This window comes from Papio anubis, chromosome 7, assembly GCF_008728515.1.
Source record: "Papio anubis isolate 15944 chromosome 7, Panubis1.0, whole genome shotgun sequence".
Taxonomy (NCBI): domain Eukaryota; kingdom Metazoa; phylum Chordata; class Mammalia; order Primates; family Cercopithecidae; genus Papio; species Papio anubis.
In genome coordinates, this window is record NC_044982.1 from 115,001,451 (window position 1) to 115,020,066 (window position 18,616).

An 18,616-nucleotide genomic window follows, 5' to 3' on the forward strand; every position below is an offset into this window, starting at 1 on the left:
CCAGGCCTGGCTCAATACTGTCTCGAACCAGTGATCCCTTCTTGAGTTAGAACAGGTGGGTGGACTTGTACAAGCTCACCAAGTGGACAGTCACTACCTCTGCCCTCCCTCCTTCAGTTCATGGGTTCTCTCCCCAGACTCTGAGCTTCTCAGGGCAGATTAGGGAGCAGAGGTCCTGGGGCCTAGAACCTTGGTGGGGTCCCTGGGCCTTGCTTCAGGCGCTTGTCCAGGTGCAGCACTCACAAGGCAACCTTTCAGCAGGGCTGACTCAGAAGGGGCCTTTCTAGCCTGAGTTACTGACTTCCAGGAGTGCTCAGGCTCTGCCAGCCTCACCCACCTGCCTGCCTGCCTAGCAGCCCTTTAGGTCACCCCAGCCCAGGCGCCACCTTCCCCAACAAGACTCAACGAGGCTCCCCTGCCGCACTCTGGTTCTTGAAGGTCTCTGCCCTGGCCAGCATGTCTGGCATCCCTGGCCCACTGCCTGGCCCCAATGTCTCTCCAGGTGCTGGGCATCCCACTGCTGAGAGACATATCCGTGGCATCTGAAAGGTTTCAAGCCTCTAGGAGGCCTAGCTCTGCCAGCAAATTGCTTTGTGACTATGGGTGAGTCACACCTCTTCTCTGGGCCCCCTGATTGAATGCAGGGTCATGTGGGTGGAGGAGAGGTGAGGGCATCTGTGGCTCTGCTCTGCTCCTTGTCCCCGAAGGTTGGGATCAGGTGAGCCCTGTGAGTGGTTAGCCCAGCTGGCACAGCGCCCCACGAGCCTGGATGTTCTGAGGAGGGCTGTTGGGCAGGGGGAGGCTGAGTGTAAGGGGGTTTGGGGTCACCTCCTCCTCCTGCCCCATTTAACTTTGCTTCTATCTGTGGTGAACTCCCACGTGTGATTTGGTGAACGCGTTCTGCCCATAGGGTTCTGAGATAGACCCAATAGGCAGAACACATTCAGGCAGATAGACCTCAGGTGTCTGGGTGGGAGGGAGCCTGGGGTGAGTCTGAAGGAAGTGTGCAGTGAGCTCTGAAGTGTCTGGGAGGGAAAGATTAAACCCACCCCACAGAAACTCAGGGCCTGGGGCCAGGTCAGCCTGGGCCCTAGCAGAGATCTGGGGCCAGAGCAGCCATCGAGAGCCCAGCCAGCAACCCTGGGGGTGAGGGGAGCAGGGGAGCCAGGGTGGGAACCCAGGAGAGATCTGGGTAGGAGGGGTGGTCAGAGGCCTCTTGGCTTGAGGGCATGTCTGAGGGAAGGGCATGTGCTACTGTTCTGGCAGTAGATGTTTGCTAGACATCTACTCTGTACCTAGCATGGGCACAGCGGTGGCTGGGCCAGGCTACACACGGCCTTAGTGGAGTGTGCAGAATTGAACGATGCGTACTGCAGGGTATGGGAGTCTGGGGCCTTCACCTGGGCTGTGGCTCAATAACCCAGGAGAGGAGTAGAGTTGGTGGGGTCCCAAAAGCACTCCCAGCACCAGGATAGCCCACAGGCTAGGGGCCATAGACCAGCATTCCTTCTGTGGGCAGGAGAGACAGTGTGGCACCTCTGCGGGACAGAAAGCTCTGGGTGTCCCCTGCCCTCCTTCCGACCAGGCCTGGCTGGAGCCTGACAGGTGGCTTCTTTCTCCTCTCCTGCTGGCTGCCCTACTCCTCCACGGGGGGCCCTGTGCATGACACAGACACTGACCTGTGACGTTGGCCAGACATTTCCCTTCATCTCTTCCCCTGACAGGTGAGACCAGATGGGCAGAGAGGGGACAGGAAGGGAAGGAGCAGCCAGATTACAGAAGGTGGGGTGGTGGGGCTACTGCCCTCTTCCCAGGGTTCTGTCTTTGGGAGGTAAGGATGGGAGTGGGCTGTTTCCTGCAGAGCCTCCCCATTGGATCAGATCTGGCTGCTGGTTCCTCTGCTTCCCTCTCTTGTCCTCACTGGAGTTCCCTGGGGAAGGAACCCATGTCAGAACCCATCCCTCCAAACCTGCAGCGGATGGGGACTTTGCAAGATTGAGAGCTGAAGTGGAATAGAAAACCCTGGGACAGGGCTCGAGGTCTGACCCTTCTTCCAGCTCAGCCACTAGCTCACTGTGTGATCTTGGTCTGGGCCCTGCGTCTCCCATTTCAGTATCCCCTAATTAAAGGGTGAGGGGAGGACTTCAGTCAGGACTTACACTGTGTCATGTGTCTTCTAATCACCAAGGACCTTGTTAAAACAGTCTGATTCAGCTACTCTGGGGTAGGGCCTGAGAGTCTTCATTTCCAACAACCTCCCAGGTAATGCCCGTGCTGCCAGTTCATGGACTTCACTTTGAGCAGCAAAGATTTAGGCAACTCATCGAATTTGAGTCTGCAAGACACAGAGACTGTGTCTCTTGGGCCCTTTGCAACCTCACGAGGCATCAGAAGGAAGCCTTGGGATTAGCTCCAGGCTCTGGACTAACTGCAGACCTCAGGTTGGCAGGCAGGGGAACTCCCCTAGTCCCCTGCTGAGGCTGTGTTTGGATAAAAAAGTCCCTTCTTGGCCACTGGGCGATTTAATCCAGGGCTGTTTCTGTCTCTAGGGGCTCACAGGACATCTGGAACGTGAAGGAACACAACACAACCCACCAATTATCTCGGCGGTCACAGAGGGCCCTCCAAGGAGCTGACAGAGGGCTCTCCAAGGAGCTGACGCCCTTTGTGAGGCTAGCAGCCATCAGTTAAATACTATAATTCATTACACTGAGAATAGAAATGTAACCAGGATGTAGCTGAACATGCCCAGCTTTAGCTGCCGTTTGGCTGGGCCTTCCATGGAAAGGACCAGCCTTCTCTAAGGAGAGGAGGAAGCAGACAGAGGCAACGAGCACTCCCACTCTGGGCTTCCCCTCCCTGACCTGCTCACACCACTGGGTGAAGGCACATGTCAGGGTTAGGTAGTTATTCACTGGCATGCCTGCGGCTCTTCAGGAAGGGCTGATTGGATTCCTATCTGCATCTTCCACTGCATTTTTGGCACAACATGCCCTTGCTGTTGCCTGACCAATCTTAGCGGTAACTCCACAGGGATGGCATTACCTATGAGAGGCCCTAGGGTCAGAGTGGAGCTTTGTAGAGGAGCCCAGCGGGTCTGGTTCTCTATCTTGGTTCCACCTACTTACCAGAGCTTCCCGACATGTTACGGCCAGGAATGGGAGATCCAACCAGAGATGTCTGGAGTTCTCCCCAGGAAGAACCTCCACCTCTTTGAGATCTGGAGTCCTCAGGGCCTGGAGGAAGATGCCAGCAGCCCTGGCAGTTCTCATTGGTCAGGGGAGTTCAGTATGGCGTGGCGGAAGCACTTCTCTAGCTTCCTATTGGGGGATGAGTGTGCCAGCTCAGTGGGCTCTGTGGCTGCCAGATCAACCCGCTTAAAGGGCTGGCTTCTAGGATGCAGAGAAGGGCTCAGAGGGAGCCCTTCTCTAGCGCCTGAGAGGTGGTAGGCAGGGTTTCTAAACTGGGGTCCTGGGGATCTGGGCCCCTCTGGCAACTCCTACCCTGTCCCCTTCCCCCACCCGTGGGCTCACTTTGCAATTCTGCTGATGTCAACTTGCGTGGCTTAATGGGCAGAAAATCCTGACTCCTTTGCTCAACTAGGCTAGCTGGGACTGCAGGGGGCCCCAGGTGAGAAGCATATACTTCTGAAATTTGTGTGTGCCCATGCGTATGCGTGTTTTTCTTAGGTAGGTAGGTATTTATCTCTGTGTTGTGTGTCTGAAGGTCATGCATGAGCCTGTGTTCACATACACAATGGTGTGCACAAATGCACATTATGCATTTGTGTGTGTTTGCGTGGAGAGGGTCAGGAGCTCCCAAACATTCCTGAACACTTGTACACGGGTTGGGTGTTATCTCCAGCACCTGGGAGGAACTGGCTCCTTAAAGGAGGGGGATGGTGAGTTACTTTGTAAAGTAGAGACAAGCCCCTTAAGCCCTGGGGCAAGGGATTTACATAAACCAAGGCCCCACGTTTAGGTTGGGTTCTCAGCTCTGGTGAGCCAGTGAAAGACCCTCTCCCAGGTCCTAGCAGAGCTGCTGGCACAGTGCCCTGGGTGCTAGCCCACTGTCCCGCACGGGCTCAGAGGAGCTGGAACTGTGTCAGCTGGTGCCAGCTCCCTGGGGGCAGGGCAGGCCGGGCCAGGCTTTGTGAACAGAGTGTGTTCTCAGACCTCTGGGGGAAATCGGAGACCAGGCCAGATCCTGCCTGATGGGTCTGTCACCCTCTTCTCAGCTTACACTTCCAGTGAAACTGCTCACCCTGGGTAGAGAGTTGCTCCAGATATCAGGGCCCTGGGGCTCCAGCCCGAGCTCCCGGGAGGGGAGGCAGATCATGGGATGTGGTGTGGAGATACCCTTGGCCAGGCCCCTGTCTGAGGCTGGCCTGGGGTGCCGGAGAGACCAGGCTTGTAGAAGGAACTGAATGAGCTCACACCGAGGCCTGAGCACAGTGAGCTCAGTGCAGAGGGATCTCTGGGGCTCTGGTCACCCTCCCTGGGGAGTCCTGCTTTTCAGTGTGGCAAGAAGCGCCTTGCTATGTAATGGCCCTCTTCCCCTCCCTGACTCTTAGTCTCCCCTGGTCCTCTGGGGGCCCTAACAGCAGGATGTACCTGGTCTCCTGCCCGAAGCCTCTGAGAGGAGGACCTAGAAGGCTGGACACTGAGATGTGAGAGATGTCACAGGAGGGGCGGTCCGGGGCAGGATGGGGAGGAGCCTTCTCTCTTGCTCTCATTCCTGGTTCAAATGTTTCAGATGTTGGGGCGCAGGGAAGTGGTGACTCTGGTCCCCAGATGCAGGTCAGCTGCCAGAGGCTGGCCAGGGCTGTCCACCCACTGACCTGGCTGTGCTCAGAGGCCTCTCACGTTTCTCTTCCTCTCTTCAGTCTACTCTCAGGGCCAGGCATATCCCCTGGGACCCAGAATTTGTCTCCATTGCCCCCAACCCTGCGACACCCTCAAGAGAGGTCTAGAGGGTGGTGACTCAGCAACTCAGAGAGGGCCTTCTGGAGATGCCGCGGCCTCAGAATCCCTCTGTAACCCAATGCTGGCCTCTTAGGCCATGCGCAGGGATGCCTGGCTTTTCTGAATCCTTGCTGCTTCCTCTGGCTTGGAGAAGCAGCACCCTTGGTCCTCCTGTTGGGAGGGTGGAGACCAGCAGAAGCCTGCCTTGTAAAAGTTTCTAGGAGGCACCTATGGTGGTTCTCCTCCCCCTCCCCCTTGGTACCACGTCCCAGCCTTGGGATCCCCAAGTCCCCCCACTCCCTTCATTTTGCTGCTGCAACCCCTTCAGAGGTGGCTGGGGAGGAACAGGGGTGTGGAGGTCAAAACTCAGGCTAATAAATCTAGGGTGGGGAGCATTTATTTTAATTTTTGTCTTGAAGCTCTTTGTAGAGGACCTAGCCTTTCCCTACTAAACTGAAGGGGTTTGGTCCCATCACCCAAAGACTGGCCCACCTGCCCACACACGTGGGGGCACAGGAGGTCTGGGAGGCCCCAGGAGGTGGAAGTTCAGAGGTCTACCTGGCCCTCTCCATCCCACTGGCTGAGGCCAGGCCAGAGGGCCGACTCCAGGGGCCCTCTGTATGCAAGCCGACGCAGACAAAAAAGCCCAGTGCACAGTTAAGACACAAACACCACACAGCTGTCCAGAACCTCCAAAGCACTGTTTATCCAGGCTCCATGGAGCCAAGTGCCCCCAGCTGCCTGCCCCCTAGTCCTCAGGGGGGCACTGGCACTGCAGTGGCCTCGGCCTGAGACCCTCCATGAGCCCCAGCCTAGCCTGCTCCAAAGCCGCTGACACATGCATGCTTAGCCCTTGCCCCATCAAGGTGGGGCCCTGGGAATGAACTGGCTGCAGACCCTCCTCCATCCCACACCCCCAGGGGCTCCATCAGTCCTTGCTAGCTCAGCACCATGTTAAATAGCTTCCTCGCAATCTCCCTTAAATAAACCCATCCCCAGAGCAACCTACCCACCCTGCACCCTGATTATATTATTCTATTGGCTTATGCCTTCTAGAGTGGAGGCGCTCTCTCCTCCTGCCCTCTACTCCAGGGAATACCATCTCCATGAAAAACCAGGGAGGAAAAGTTTTTCTCTCAACTCTGGGGCAGAGACAAAGGGTGGCCTGGGTTGGAGTGGAAAAGCCAGGAATACCCTCCTCTGTCCTTTCCCTCCCCAGGGTACTTTCTTCTCCTTGCCCTCTTAGCAGCCTGGGTCAGGCGTGACTTACCCAAGGTCACAGTCCCAGGACCCAGAATCATGACCCATGTGAGAGGTTACCCTGGTTTTGACAGCCTAAACCAGCTCCAGGGCAGGATTGAACTTAAGCCTGCCTCCACCATGGCCCCTGCAGTTCTCCAGGCTCGGAGTGAGCCGAGGGAGGTTCCAGCTCTTGATTCACTCTGTCCAGGACCCCTGGGACTATCTCCCAGGACCCTCCACCCCTGGTGTCTCCAGGTCTCTCTTGCTCTGGGGATACTCAGACAGCACCCGGGCATGGAAGCAATGGGGCCCCGGACATAGGCAAGCCTGTCCCTGGCCCGATCAGCATCTGGGCCCAGGCCAGGCCTCACACCCAGTACTGGCCATTCTTAAGGGCAGGGTTGGGTGTCCGGCAGAACTGCAGCAGCTCTGGGTCAGGCTGGCCTCCCGGAGGGGGCCCCTGGCCAGGCACAGCTGTGAGCGGGATGGCCTGGCCTGGCTCCACCTTGCGAAAGGTCTCAGTGTCACCAGCCAGACCATTGCGGGGCTTGGCAGTCAGGACCTGGACGTCATGCTTGCCCGTCTTGTTGCGTTTTCGGAGGTAGAAGAGCAGGGGCAAGATGAGCGCCAGGAGCAGAAGGACCAGGCACACGGGGATGATGACACTGAACATGTTGGCCTCAAGGAAGCCCAGGAAGCCTCCCTTGGCCACAGCAGGCACAGGGCTAGATGCCATGGGGCCTGGCTCGCCTGTGGGGGTGCTGCTCTCTGGCTTCCCTGCTTCCGTCCGGGTGGCCTCGGGGACACTGAGCAGGGCCACGCTGTAGGGCCGGGCAGCATTGTAAGGCTCAGTGGCAAAGTCCAGGGAGGCCACAGCAGGTGGGACGCCCTGTGCCCACAGCTCCAGAGTGAGACTGTCGCCTGTGGGGCTGGGGGCCCTTCCCTCTGGCCTGCCCACCTCCAGCCCCAGCCTCCCATCCTCAAGGTCCTGCTGAGTGAACTGCTCCACCAGCTGGCTGCCCCCAGGCTCCGTCCTGGCTCGGGGCACACGGACCACGCGGCCATGCCGGGGTCCCTCCAGGAGGCGGAAGCGGGGCACACTGCCTGTGCGGTTGGCCAGCTCGCCAGCATCTAGGATGGTGGGGTCCAGGCGCAGGGTAGCACCCTGGGGCCATGGCCCACCTGCCCACACGTGCAGCAGAGCCCTCACAGTGATGTTCACTACGGCTGATGCGTTGACACCCCTAGCCAGTGCCAGGACTCTGAAGTGGTCATGAGAGGAGGAGAAGTTGGTGAAGGCAAAGACCACCTCGCCCTGGTCTATCTGGAGTTGGCTGAAGGCCGAGGCGGGCCGCCCACCCACCAGGAGATGCCCGTACTTCGGTCCTTGGATGAGGCGGTATGCTGCCTCTGGCTCCTCCCTATCTGAAACCACCCGGAGCTGCTGCTGGCTCAGTGAGGAGCGCCCCAAAGCTTGGGGCACCTCCAGGGGTGCCCGCAGCTGCACCTCAATGGTGGACGGTAGGATGTCCACGGCCAGGGACATGGGCAGCGGTGGGCTGGCCCCATCAGACATGCTCAGCTGGAAGACGCCTGCCACGCTGCTCCCGTTGGCCACGAAGGCCAGCCGCCCCGAATCCACGTCGGCTTGCGTGAAGCGGGTCACGGGCCCCGGGCCACCACCCACCAGGCTGAGGAAGCCGTTGTGGGGTGCCCGCTGGACCTCATACTCAATCTCCCCAGGAGCTGAGTCTGGGTCCACGACGCTCAGCTGGGCCCGGGAGATAGGGGCGCGAGAGCCTCGGGTGATCCGGAGTGGGACAGAGGCCTGTGGCTGAGGGGGCCGCTCATTTACATCCCGCACCGTGATGGCAAAAGCCTCTGAGGTTTGGGGTCCAGCCACGGTGGCCCCTGCTGGCCCCTGGAGGTGGGCATGAAAGTGGAAGCCATCCTGTTGGGTACCCCCACCGCCGTGGGCATACACTAGCTGCCCTGCAGCCAGCTGGGACTGCAGGAAGTGGGGCTGCCCAGCGTGGAGGGGCTCCTCAGACACCAATAGCTGGCCCCGGCTGGGGAACTGCGTGACCTGGAAGAGCACATCATGCTCTAGGCGCTGGGATGATGGAACGCTGGCCAAGAGGTTGGAGGCATCCAGGGCAGCCATGGTGATCTTGGCCCGCTGGCCCTCGGGGACCCAGAGACCTGGGGGTGGGACACAGGCTATGAGGGTCCAGCCCACTGAGGGAAGAGCCATGGACCCTCAGCTGGAGGTGCCACAGGGCAAGGATATGCCTCCCCCACACCCTCAAGCCAGGTCCTCCAGGGTGGGGCTCAGGGTTCCCAGGAGGACAAGGACTGTGTCCCCGCTCTGATGCCAAAGCTTCCCCACTCACCTTCCCTGTGACTTCCCAGGTTCTGGGGGCTGAGACAGGAGCTGCTGACCCTGGCCTTGTGTCCCTTCCTCCTGGGCCCTTCCCATTGTCCCTCCCCACAATCTTGCCAGTTCATCATGCTGTTCACCTTTGTTCTTCCAGAGGTGGCTGGGGCGCTGGGGACAGGCAGCCTCAAAAGACACAGCCACAGCAAGGGTGGCAGCCACATCCCGGGCAGGTGGTGAGGACAGCTGGAGCTCTAGGGTATCATGGGCCTCCCAGAAGGGCTCGGTGGGCATCTCATGCTCATACAGAATATTCCCAGCATAGACCTAGGGGAGACACCATCGTGGGGTGAGAGGCAGGTCCAGTCCAGCTTGTCCAGACACGGAGTACTTCTGTCTCCTCAGGCCCCACTCTGGGCTCTCCTGGCTGTGCCCAGGTCTGTGCGTGTGACCCACTCTCTCCCTCACTAACTCAGTGGGTCACATCAGGCAATGCAGTGCAGAGCTGGGCTCTGGAGCCGGAGTCTGGGCTCAAACCCCAGCTCTGCCACCCTGGGGAAATCGCCTAGTTTCTCTGACCTCTGGGGAATGCAATGATCTGTCTGTGCTGCTCTCTAAAGCGAGTACTTCTTCTTGTGCACAGGATCTTATCCCCTCTTGCCTTCTGAAGACACCACTTCTACTGTCTTCTGGCTTTCTCCTATGATGTCAGTTTCCCCCCAGATGCATCATTCCCTTCATTATGCAATTATGCTATTCTTTTGTCTCACTTACATTAAAGCTATTTAATTATTATTATTACCATTATTGAGACACCGCAGTGGCGTGATCATGGCTCACTGTAGCCTCGACCTCCAGGGCTCAAGCAATCCTCCCACCTCAGTTTCCCAAGTAGCAGGGACTGCAGGCAGGTGCCACCACGCCCGGCTAATTTCTGTTATTGTTTGTTGAGACAGGGTCTCACTGTGTTGCCCAGGCTGGTCTTGAACTCCTGGGCTCAAGTGATCCACTTGCCTCAGCCTCCCAAAGTGCTGGGATTACACGCAGGAGGCACTGCACCTGGCCAGAAAAAACTATTCTTGACTTCACATTTTCCACCAACAACACCCCTGCCCCTTTGCTTCTCTTTGCAGCAAAACTTCAAAAAGCATAGTTTACACTCTCCCCCAGGCATTCTTGGGTCTCTCTACCCAGGATTTTGCTCCCCCATCACCATATCTCCTTTTGCCAAGGGCACCAGGGGCCTCCGTGTTGTTGGATCCAGCAGTCAGCTCTCAGCCTCCTCTTACCTGCTCAGCGGCACTGGCGCCACCAAGCAGCCCTTCCTCCAAGAGAGCCACGGACTCCGGGATACTTCAGTCTGGGGTTCCTCCTGCCTCACAGATTCTCCTGGCTGTTCCTCCTCTTCTCCCCAACATCTTATGGCCAGGTCTCCAGGTTCTTTTCTGTCTACAGGCACTCTCCATGGGTCCTTGTTCAGTTTCCTGGCCTTAAATGCCAGGTGTGCTGAAGACCCCCTTATTTGTAGCTCCAGCCTAGCCTGCTCTCCCCTGAACCCCAGACTCATGTTTGCAGCCGCCCCTGCGGATATCTAGTGGACATCTCAAACTCAACCTGCCCCAGCTGCACTCCCGATCGGCCCACCTGCTACAGTCATCCCGCTTCAGAGACCATAGCTCCGTTTTCAAGGGCTCAGACCAAACCTTTGGAACCACCCTTGCATCCTCTCTTTCCCTCAAACCACCTCATCTCTCACCTGGATTATTGTAACAGCTTCCTGTGTCCCAACTGCAGTCCCCCACCCATTACATTTTGTTCTTAACACAGCAGCCAGAGTGAGCCTTTTGAAAGGGAAGATTATGGGGCTCTTTGGCTCACATAGTGTGGTGTCTCCCCATCTGTCCACTAAGGCCTGGCTGTGACCACATCACCCCGTGACCTCAACTCCCCTCACCTCCAGTCCAGCCACACCTGCTGTTCTATGGGGCTGCCTGCAGTTCAACACCAAAGAATATCTTCACTCCAGGAAGAAAAGAGGTTTCCTCCCACTAAAATCAAAATGTGTTCTTTTGGCCTATCTTTTGTTCCCCACCCCTTTTTTTTTTGAGACAGAGTCTTGCTCTGTTGCCAGGTTGGAGTGTAGTGGCGTGATCTCGGCTCACTGCAACCTCCACCTCCCGGGTTCAAGCAATTCCCCTGCCTCAGCCTCCTGAGTAGCTGGGACTATAGGTGCGCGCCACCATGCCCAGCTTATTTTTTGTATTTTAGTAGAAATGGGGTTTCGCCTGTTAGCCAGGATGGTCTCGATCTCCTGACCTTGTGATCCACCCGCCTTGGCCTCCCAAAGTGCTGGAATTACAGCCATGAGCCACTGCGCCCGGCCTTATTTTCCCCTTTTAGGAAACACTGGGAACTATTTTTCTTCTCAGAGAAAAACAGGACTTGCACAATAGTAACATGGAAACTTAACAGGGTCTTAACCTGTGAAGACTCTAGGAGCAGAACCTGGAGTAAGGGGGAGCAGGGGCCAGAGTAAGGGGAGCAGGGCCCGGGCTAAGCAGGGCCAGCCTAAGGGGAGGCAGGGTCCAGTCTGAGGTGGGGGCAGGGCCCGGTCTGCGGTGGGGCAGGGCCTGGTCTAAGGGAAGCAGAGCCTGGGCTAAAGGGCAGCTGAGCCCAGTCTGAAGAAGAGCCGAGCTATCTACATAGGGGCTAGCACCTGTTCTAAAGGAAGCGGCTGCTCCTCTGCTTTCACTGTAAGAGGGAACACAGGCCTTTTAAGAAAATGGGAATCAAGTTTTTTGTTTAATTTCCCAAAGGTTATATGTTGACAATTAACTTCAAAGTATTAGCTGCTGTGTGCAGGCCAAATAAACACATCTGTGGGCCAAATCTGGCCCAGGACTAAAAAGCTGCCAGTGGCAACTTCTGGTCCAGGCTGAATGGTAGGCAGGAAGGAAATGGAGCCCCCAGGAGTGGGAGTGGGAGCTGATGCCTGGATACAGGAGCTCTGTGGGTGGGAGTGAGACAAAACACAGGGTCCTGAGCTCTGGGGAGCAAGCAGTGTCCTCCGGTGAAGGAAATCCTGGACTCGCAGGCAGAAGTTTTGCCTCTTACTCGCCGTGTGCTCTAAATAAAGTTACCCTGCCCTCCAAGAGCCTCCGTTTCCTTATCTGAAAAATGGGGACACCTGACCCCTTCCCTGCCCAGTTCAGTGTTGTGGGACAGGGCTGCTGTCAAGACAATACCCAGTCCTGCTCTCCTCCCTGAGTGGGCCAGGTAGCCCACATAGCCTCTTCCCTGCTTTCCTGGGTGGCACTGCCAGCCTGGCCCCCGGTGCCAATTCAATCTAGTCCTTCATATTGCTGGGGCATGGGGAAGCTCTGAGTAACGTGGGACTATAGAGTGCGAGAGGGTTGCTGATGGCCGGGTCCCGTGCCCTTCCCATTCCTGGGCATTCTTGACAAAGGCTCCCAGCAACTGAGGGTATGCAGCAGCTGTAGACACCAGCCTGATGAATATCTCATTGTGGGGAGGGGGCCATAGCAGGAGTGGGGCTCCAGGGAAATACAGAACCTGGCCTGGGAGGTGTTGATGTGAGAAGCCCAAGAAACTATTCCACCTGTCAAAGCCACCTCCTTCCAGATGCCCAAAGGCTCCCCATCTGAGCCACTTGCTGGGCGGGAACCTTGGCTTTGCACTTGCTGAATACCATCTGCGCCTCTCAGAAGGGAGAGTGCCAGGCTCAGGAGGTCCCTGCCCAAGCAAGGGAGCTTGGAAAGGGGGCTGGGGTGTGCTCTGCCATTTTTGAGGGCTGGCAGGGGGACCTCTCTGGAGGTACTTGGGGCAGTACCGCGTGCCGTGGCTCCTGAATGACGGAGTCGGCTCTGCGCCCCACAAGACCTCTCCCTACACCTAGAACTCACTGTGATCATGTGCTGGGTCCAGATGCCCCTGCAGCCTCCTGGCGGGAGCACCATATGTGCCGCTTGCCTGGGATGGCCCTTGGAAGAGTCTGCCCCGTTCTGCCCTGCTATGGAACAACCCCTGTTCTGCCTTCGGGAAGAGGTGTTCATTTAAGCGATGACTGGACTGGCCCCCATGGCACATTATCACAGAGTCTGCTGCTACCCACGGCTGAGAGCTCTAGTTCTTCCTAGTGGTCTCTGAAGCTACCAGGATGGATGAACGGTGGCTTCACCCTCTTGGCCGACTCAGCTGCCTTTCATCAGCTCATCTGCCCCTAGGATCCACTCTGCCTCTGGCTGGCACCTGACCTGAGCCCCAGGCTCACACCTCTGCCCACAGGCCCAGCGGCTACTTCACCTCCAACTCTATCCCCCACCAAGCACTGCCCCTCGCCAGCTACTGGGGTGCCACTAGTGCCCCCACATGGTGCCCCCTCTCCAGACCCTCGGGTCCGGCTGTAGCTTCCTTCTGGAAGCTATACCCCAAGACCCCAGCCCTACTCTGGGGCCCTGTATCCCCGACTTTCTGTATCCTTCTCCCTCCTTATGGAACATGAACTTGCCCTGCCAGCCTGGCAGCTCCTGGAGGGCAGGACACCAGGGCCTGGACCATGGCAAGACCGGGAACGTCTGCTGCCAGTGATGCTGGAGCTGGCACCCATGTCCACATGATGTCCATGGCACCGCATCCACCTGAGGCTGGTGGTGGCTGCAAAGTGGGGCCCTTACCTCTGCCTGAGTGAAGTTCACCAGGGTCTCCCCTGTGCTGTCCTGCTGGGCATGGAACAGCCGGCCTAGCTGGGGGCCCCGCACCACATGGTAGAGCAGGAGCTGGGGGTCGGTGCCTGCGCTGGAGCTGGCTCTGAGGGTCTGACTGCTGAGTGGCTGCACGGACCCTGCCAGAGGCAAAAGGGGCTATCAGACTTTGACTGGGAGCCAGGCCCAGGCCTGTGTCTGCAGAGAGGCAGTGTGACCCTGGCGTGCCACCCTCAGCTCTGCCCCAGCTCCTGGCACCCAGGAATGCCCACGATCAGCACACCCACCTGGGCAGACAGTCAGTGTCCGGCTGCCCTCCAGCGAGAGGAGCACTTGCTTCTGGGCCGTCACTCGGAAGAAGTGTCCAGAGGAAGTGTGCTCGCCATCGGAGAGGCCGAAGCGGAAGCCTCCATCCAGGGTTCCTGGGGACAGGGGCATTGGGTCCAGCTGGCCCGAGCTGGCTCCCCATCTCAGGGCAACCCCGTGGGCAGCAGGAACCTGAGGCCCGGCCCTCAGCACCCACCTCTGTGTGAGAACAGCACGAGTCCGCCATCCAGCTGGGCCTGCGTGAAGCTGCGCACCTCGGTGTCCGGCGCCGCCCGCAGCACTACCCGCCCGTTGCTGGGCTGCTCGATGGTGTAGACCAGATCCTCGGACCCAGAGTCGCCGTCCGTGCTCCTCAGAACCTCCGCAGGGATGGGCGCAGTGGCCCCCTCCCACATCTGGGGACACAGGCCTGTGAAGGTTCTGCCTTGCCCTGCTCACCCACCCCTTCCTCCCCGGCTCTGGGCTGCCACCAGGGTTCCAATTCTGCTGCGTCTCAGGCCCTCAGGTGGCATCGAGGCTGGCACCGCTCTGGCTCCCCTGCACAAAGGGCCCTCCCCACGTTCACCTTCCCTGTCACCCCAGGGAAGGCCCCAGGGAAGGTCACCCTCCAGGCCCAGCTTCCTTGCTCTCCATCTGCCCTAGTCCTGCGTGTCCCTCAAGGCCAGCTTGTGTCCCCTACCCAGGAAGGCCCCTGTTCTTACCCTCACCAAGTTCTCACCCCCAGAAATCCCCAACGCCGACCAACAGTGCTCCTTAATCTGTCTCACTGGTGGGGCAGGGGTCTCCTTTCAGAGCCTCCGTGTGTGCCTGGCCAGGGTGGGGCACAGGTGGGAATGGTGATTTTAGAAACGGGCCCTCCCTCCGGCTGAGAGAGGAGTGGGTGGCGTGGAGAGTGGAGGACTGATGGTTGGCATGTTCTGCAGCACAGAATCAGCGCTGCGATGGGCCCAGGTGCTTCCAGAGCAGTTACGGGCCCTCCTCATGTTGGGTGAAGGGGACCCTTTTTCAGGCCCCCCACTTGCAAGCAGAGCAGGCGCCTGTTCCTGAGGTCCTGGTACCAGTCTTGCTGGGTCAATTACTTGCAGGCAGAGCTGCAGTGGGACTCACATGCCCGGGAAACAGAGCCTTCTGGCATTCCTGGGCTCCCTGCCCCGGCCCCAAGGAGCCCTCAGGCCCAGCCCTGGCAGGAGGGGCCATAATGTTGCAGGGCCGGACCCTAGCACTGGGCTTCTGGAGCAAACACAGGTAGATGGCACCACCTGGTGGCCACATTGCCACACAGCTGTCCCAGGCTGTGGTTCCAGAGCACTGTGTCCCACTCTTCTGCGGCCTCTGCACCACCACGCTGCCCCCTATGGGCACATCCTAGACCACCAAGGCCTCTCCTGCAACCCCTGCCCCAGGTGCCCCATGTCAGAGACAGCCCAAGTCAGTCCTCTTGTGGAACCTTCAGTGGCTCCTGCTGACCCAGGAGGACGCACCCCAGAAGCCGGCATTCAAAGCCCTGCCATGTGGGCTTAGTAAAGCTATGCCCTTTCTGTTCTACCAGAACTACTTTTGCAACCATGGAGAAGTTCCATCCCATGTCTGGGCCTCAACTTCCACCTGCAGAGTGGGGCCCTTACCTCTGCCTGAGTGAAGTTCTCCAGGGCCTCCCCTGCACTGTCCAGCTGGGTGTGGAACAGCCTTGTGCTGGAGTTTGGGGACCCAAGCTGTAGCCTTCACTTGCTGGGTGAAGGTGGGAAACAAGGGCTTCCGCCCTGATGCCTGCCCTTAAGGGCTTGTAAGTGATTCTGTCGGGAGTTCTGGTCCTGAGCCACAGGAGAAGGAACAGCAGAGCCACCCGTGGCCGCTCAGAAGTCTGCCTACCTTACTTGCAAGCGTCCAATAACAAAACCTCCCACCTGTGTTCTGTTTCAGCACAATCTCACAACTCTCCTTCCAACAACCCCGTGAGGCATGCGGCAGCGTCCCCATTTTGCAGAGGAGGAAACTGAGGCTCAGACAGGGGGAGCTCTGTGCTGGGAAGTAGGGGACGCTGGCCTCTTTCTCGAAGCAGACATGGGGGATGGTGCCAGGAATACTCTCACCTGCAGGCCTGTGTTTGTAGTGAGGATGGGGGGTTGGTCATTGACAGGCAGGATGGTGACAGTGAAGGCCACAGGATGGCTCTGGCGGTCCATCTCGGAGGCGTTAGCCATCAGGACAAAACTGTCTGTCAGTGTCTCGCTCCCGTCGTGCACGTAGCGGATCAGCTGCTCTTCCACCTACGGGCAGGCCCAGGGCTAGTCAGGCCCCAGCAGCACCCTTCATGTCCTGCCTTTGGGTGCAGGAGGAGGCTGACTCTTTTAGGGCTTCATTTTCCATTGGTGGAAAATGGGGACCATAAGTTCTGGCTCCAAGGAGTTGTGAGGAAGAAAAGAGATATGGTATTTAAAGCACAGGTGCTTCTGAAATGCGACTCCCCATCTCCTCTCTGTGTATAACCCCCAGACTGGGAGTACCTGGGGCTCCCTCCATTCTGCCCCCAGAGCTGGGCTGCAGCCCCTGGGCCTCTCTCACAGCCATACCTCTCTCCAGGAGAAGGCGCTGAGGGTCCTGGCTTGAGGTCCGTCCTCTTTCTGCAGGGCCCCATGCCGGGGTGGCTCCAGCACCTGCAGACCAAGGCCCGGGAGAGTGGGGAAGTAGGGCCCGGTGACACGGAGCAGTGGAGGGGCCAGGGTGAGGCTGCCACCCTCAGGGACGCTGAAGTTTTGCGCATCCAGTGGGATGGCAGCAGGCAGCACCTCCAGCTCCACGCGGACACCCTCGAGGGGACCACCCAGGCCCGAGGCCACATCCAGCGAGAAGGCATCGCTCCAGGCCTCAGGGCGGGAGTGCAGGTACAGGACTCTGCCCGCGTCCACTGCCTCCTGGGAGAAGCTCTGCACAGGGTCCAGGCTGGGTGGCTCATCTGCCAAGATGCCACGAGACACCATCACCAGGTAGCCAGCACTCGGTGGACTCTTCACTGAGAATACGATGTCTGCCGGCGGCACTGCCTCCTGGGCTGCCTGGTTAACAGAGGTCATGAGGACTCACAGGGGGCCACAGAGGGGGTCTCACAGGGGTCCACCGTGGCCCTAAGCAGCCAGAACAGGCTTGATCTTGCCTCACTTATTCCTCCAGATACCACTGCTCATTTAGACAGACAAACACACATGTGGGTTCACACACACAGCAGCTAGACATGCAGCTGGTCACATTTTTTGTTTTTTAAGACAGGGTCTCACTCTGTCACCCAGGCTGGATGGAGTGCAGTGGTGCAATCACGGCTCTCTGCAGCCTCAACCTCCCAGGCTCAAGGGATCCTCCCACCTCAGCCTCCCAAGTAGCTGTGACCACAGGCACGTGCCACCATGCCCGGCTAATTATTTAAATTTTTTGTGTAGAGATGGAGTTTCACTGGTTTGCCCCGGCTGCTGGTCACATGTTAATACCCACCCCACACACGGTTACAGGGGGTCAGTCACACAGCTTGAGATGCACTCCCCCGGGGAGGTGCATAATCACATATCCCCAGACTCAGTGACACAGACACATGAGTTCATCATACGCTGACACAGTCACACATGTACACATGCGCGTGTGCACATGTACACACACATGCCCCCCTGCTCAGGATCTGTTCAGGCCTGTGGCTGGTTTGCTGGCAGTGTCTTCCCCAACCCCTGCTATTACCACCCAAGATCATCGGAGCATGCCCCGCCCCGCCCCACCCCCCCTAGAGGCACAGGTGCCCCCAACACAGGCCCTACAGAGCTCATGCCCCAAAGGCCACACGGGCTCCCTCACCTGATGGGCCATCCACAAGAGGCTAAACCACCCCCAAACTCACATTCCTGTTCTGTGCCTTTGCCCGGAATGTTCCTTTTGCCTGGAATACCACTCCCCATTCTCTGCTCCCAATGGCCTGTGCTCTTCAGAGCCCGGCCCAAACACTGCCTCCTCCCATGAGGCCTTCCTGATGCCAGATCTGCTGGCTTGCCGTGGGCCCCAAGCTCCAGACATGCAGACCAGAAGGGTCCCCGAAATGAGCAGTGTAGGAGAATAAGGCTGAGAGCAGGCAAGAACTGGCCTGAGGTCACAGGGCATGTCAGTGAGCTCGCTGGAGGGCCCGTGGCTGCTCTGGGGGGTTCCTGGGTGGGCAGAAGCCTTGACAGACCCTCCGAGAAGAGAGCGGGATACATGGGGGTCTGAGGCGCAGTGGTCTGTCTCCACAGCCAGCAATCCCCAAAGTTCAGGACTCGTGATGCCCTCCCAGGGAACTGACTGCAGTGCAGATTCTCGGGCTCCACTTCAGAGATTCTGTAGGGCTGGGTGCGGTCCAGGAATCTGCATGCTCAGCCACGCCATGGACACGAGTGGACAAGATCTCTAGAGGCACACACAACTCCCAGGAGGATGGGTGTACAGCAGGCTCCCCAAAAACTCTTGGGAACACAACATATACAGGAGCACATCTGAGACATGTGCACACACACAATCTGGGACTACCACAGCCACAGCCCAAGTCACATGTGTACCTGGCATGGAGGCTGGGCGGGAGGCCCTCTACCTGGTCCACTACCCCGTTCACCACCTCCAGCTCCTCACCTCTAGCTGGTCTCTTCTGATCTCAGCTGCCTCTCCCTGGAAGATGTAGATCTTCTTGTGCCGGGCCAGCTTCAGTGGGGCTAGTGGGCCCTCTAGGGCAACAGTCACTTGTAGTGTGGCATCTGTGTGCACTGGCCCTGCTTCCATTGAGAAGGCCAGGGTGTTGCGGGGTCTGAGGCTGCCATTGTGGCCGTAGAGAATGGCCCCATGCAGCAAGTACTGCTGGGAGACGACTGTGGCTGGCTGAGTGGCCCGGAGCAATTGTCCCTAGCGACGACACTCTGTGACGTGGTAGTGGACCTCATCCCCACTGCGGATGTTGAGGTTGGTGTCCAGGTGGAGCTCGGCCG

At 58.4% G+C, this 18,616-nt stretch overlaps 1 protein-coding gene across 2 annotated transcripts; it reads right to left on the reverse strand.

The window, feature by feature from the left end:
- Window positions 1–5,345: 5,345 nt before the first annotated feature.
- CSPG4 (chondroitin sulfate proteoglycan 4) lies at window positions 5,346–18,610 on the reverse strand. 2 transcript variants are annotated; one of them, XM_031668496.1, is made up of 8 exons: window positions 18,267–18,610; window positions 16,202–16,684; window positions 15,722–15,898; window positions 13,828–14,026; window positions 13,592–13,726; window positions 13,278–13,444; window positions 8,727–8,910; window positions 5,346–8,408 (listed from the first exon to the last, which is right to left on the reverse strand). In XM_031668496.1, the coding sequence occupies exons 1-8, from the start codon at window positions 18,411–18,413 to the stop codon at window positions 6,574–6,576; spliced, it is 3,327 nt and encodes a 1,108-aa protein (XP_031524356.1). In that variant the 5' UTR covers window positions 18,414–18,610; the 3' UTR covers window positions 5,346–6,573. The 2 variants fall into 2 exon arrangements, with proteins under 2 accessions (XP_031524356.1, XP_031524357.1); XM_031668497.1 differs by having other exon boundaries at window positions 16,202–16,707; window positions 18,267–18,381.
- Window positions 18,611–18,616: the final 6 nt, after the last annotated feature.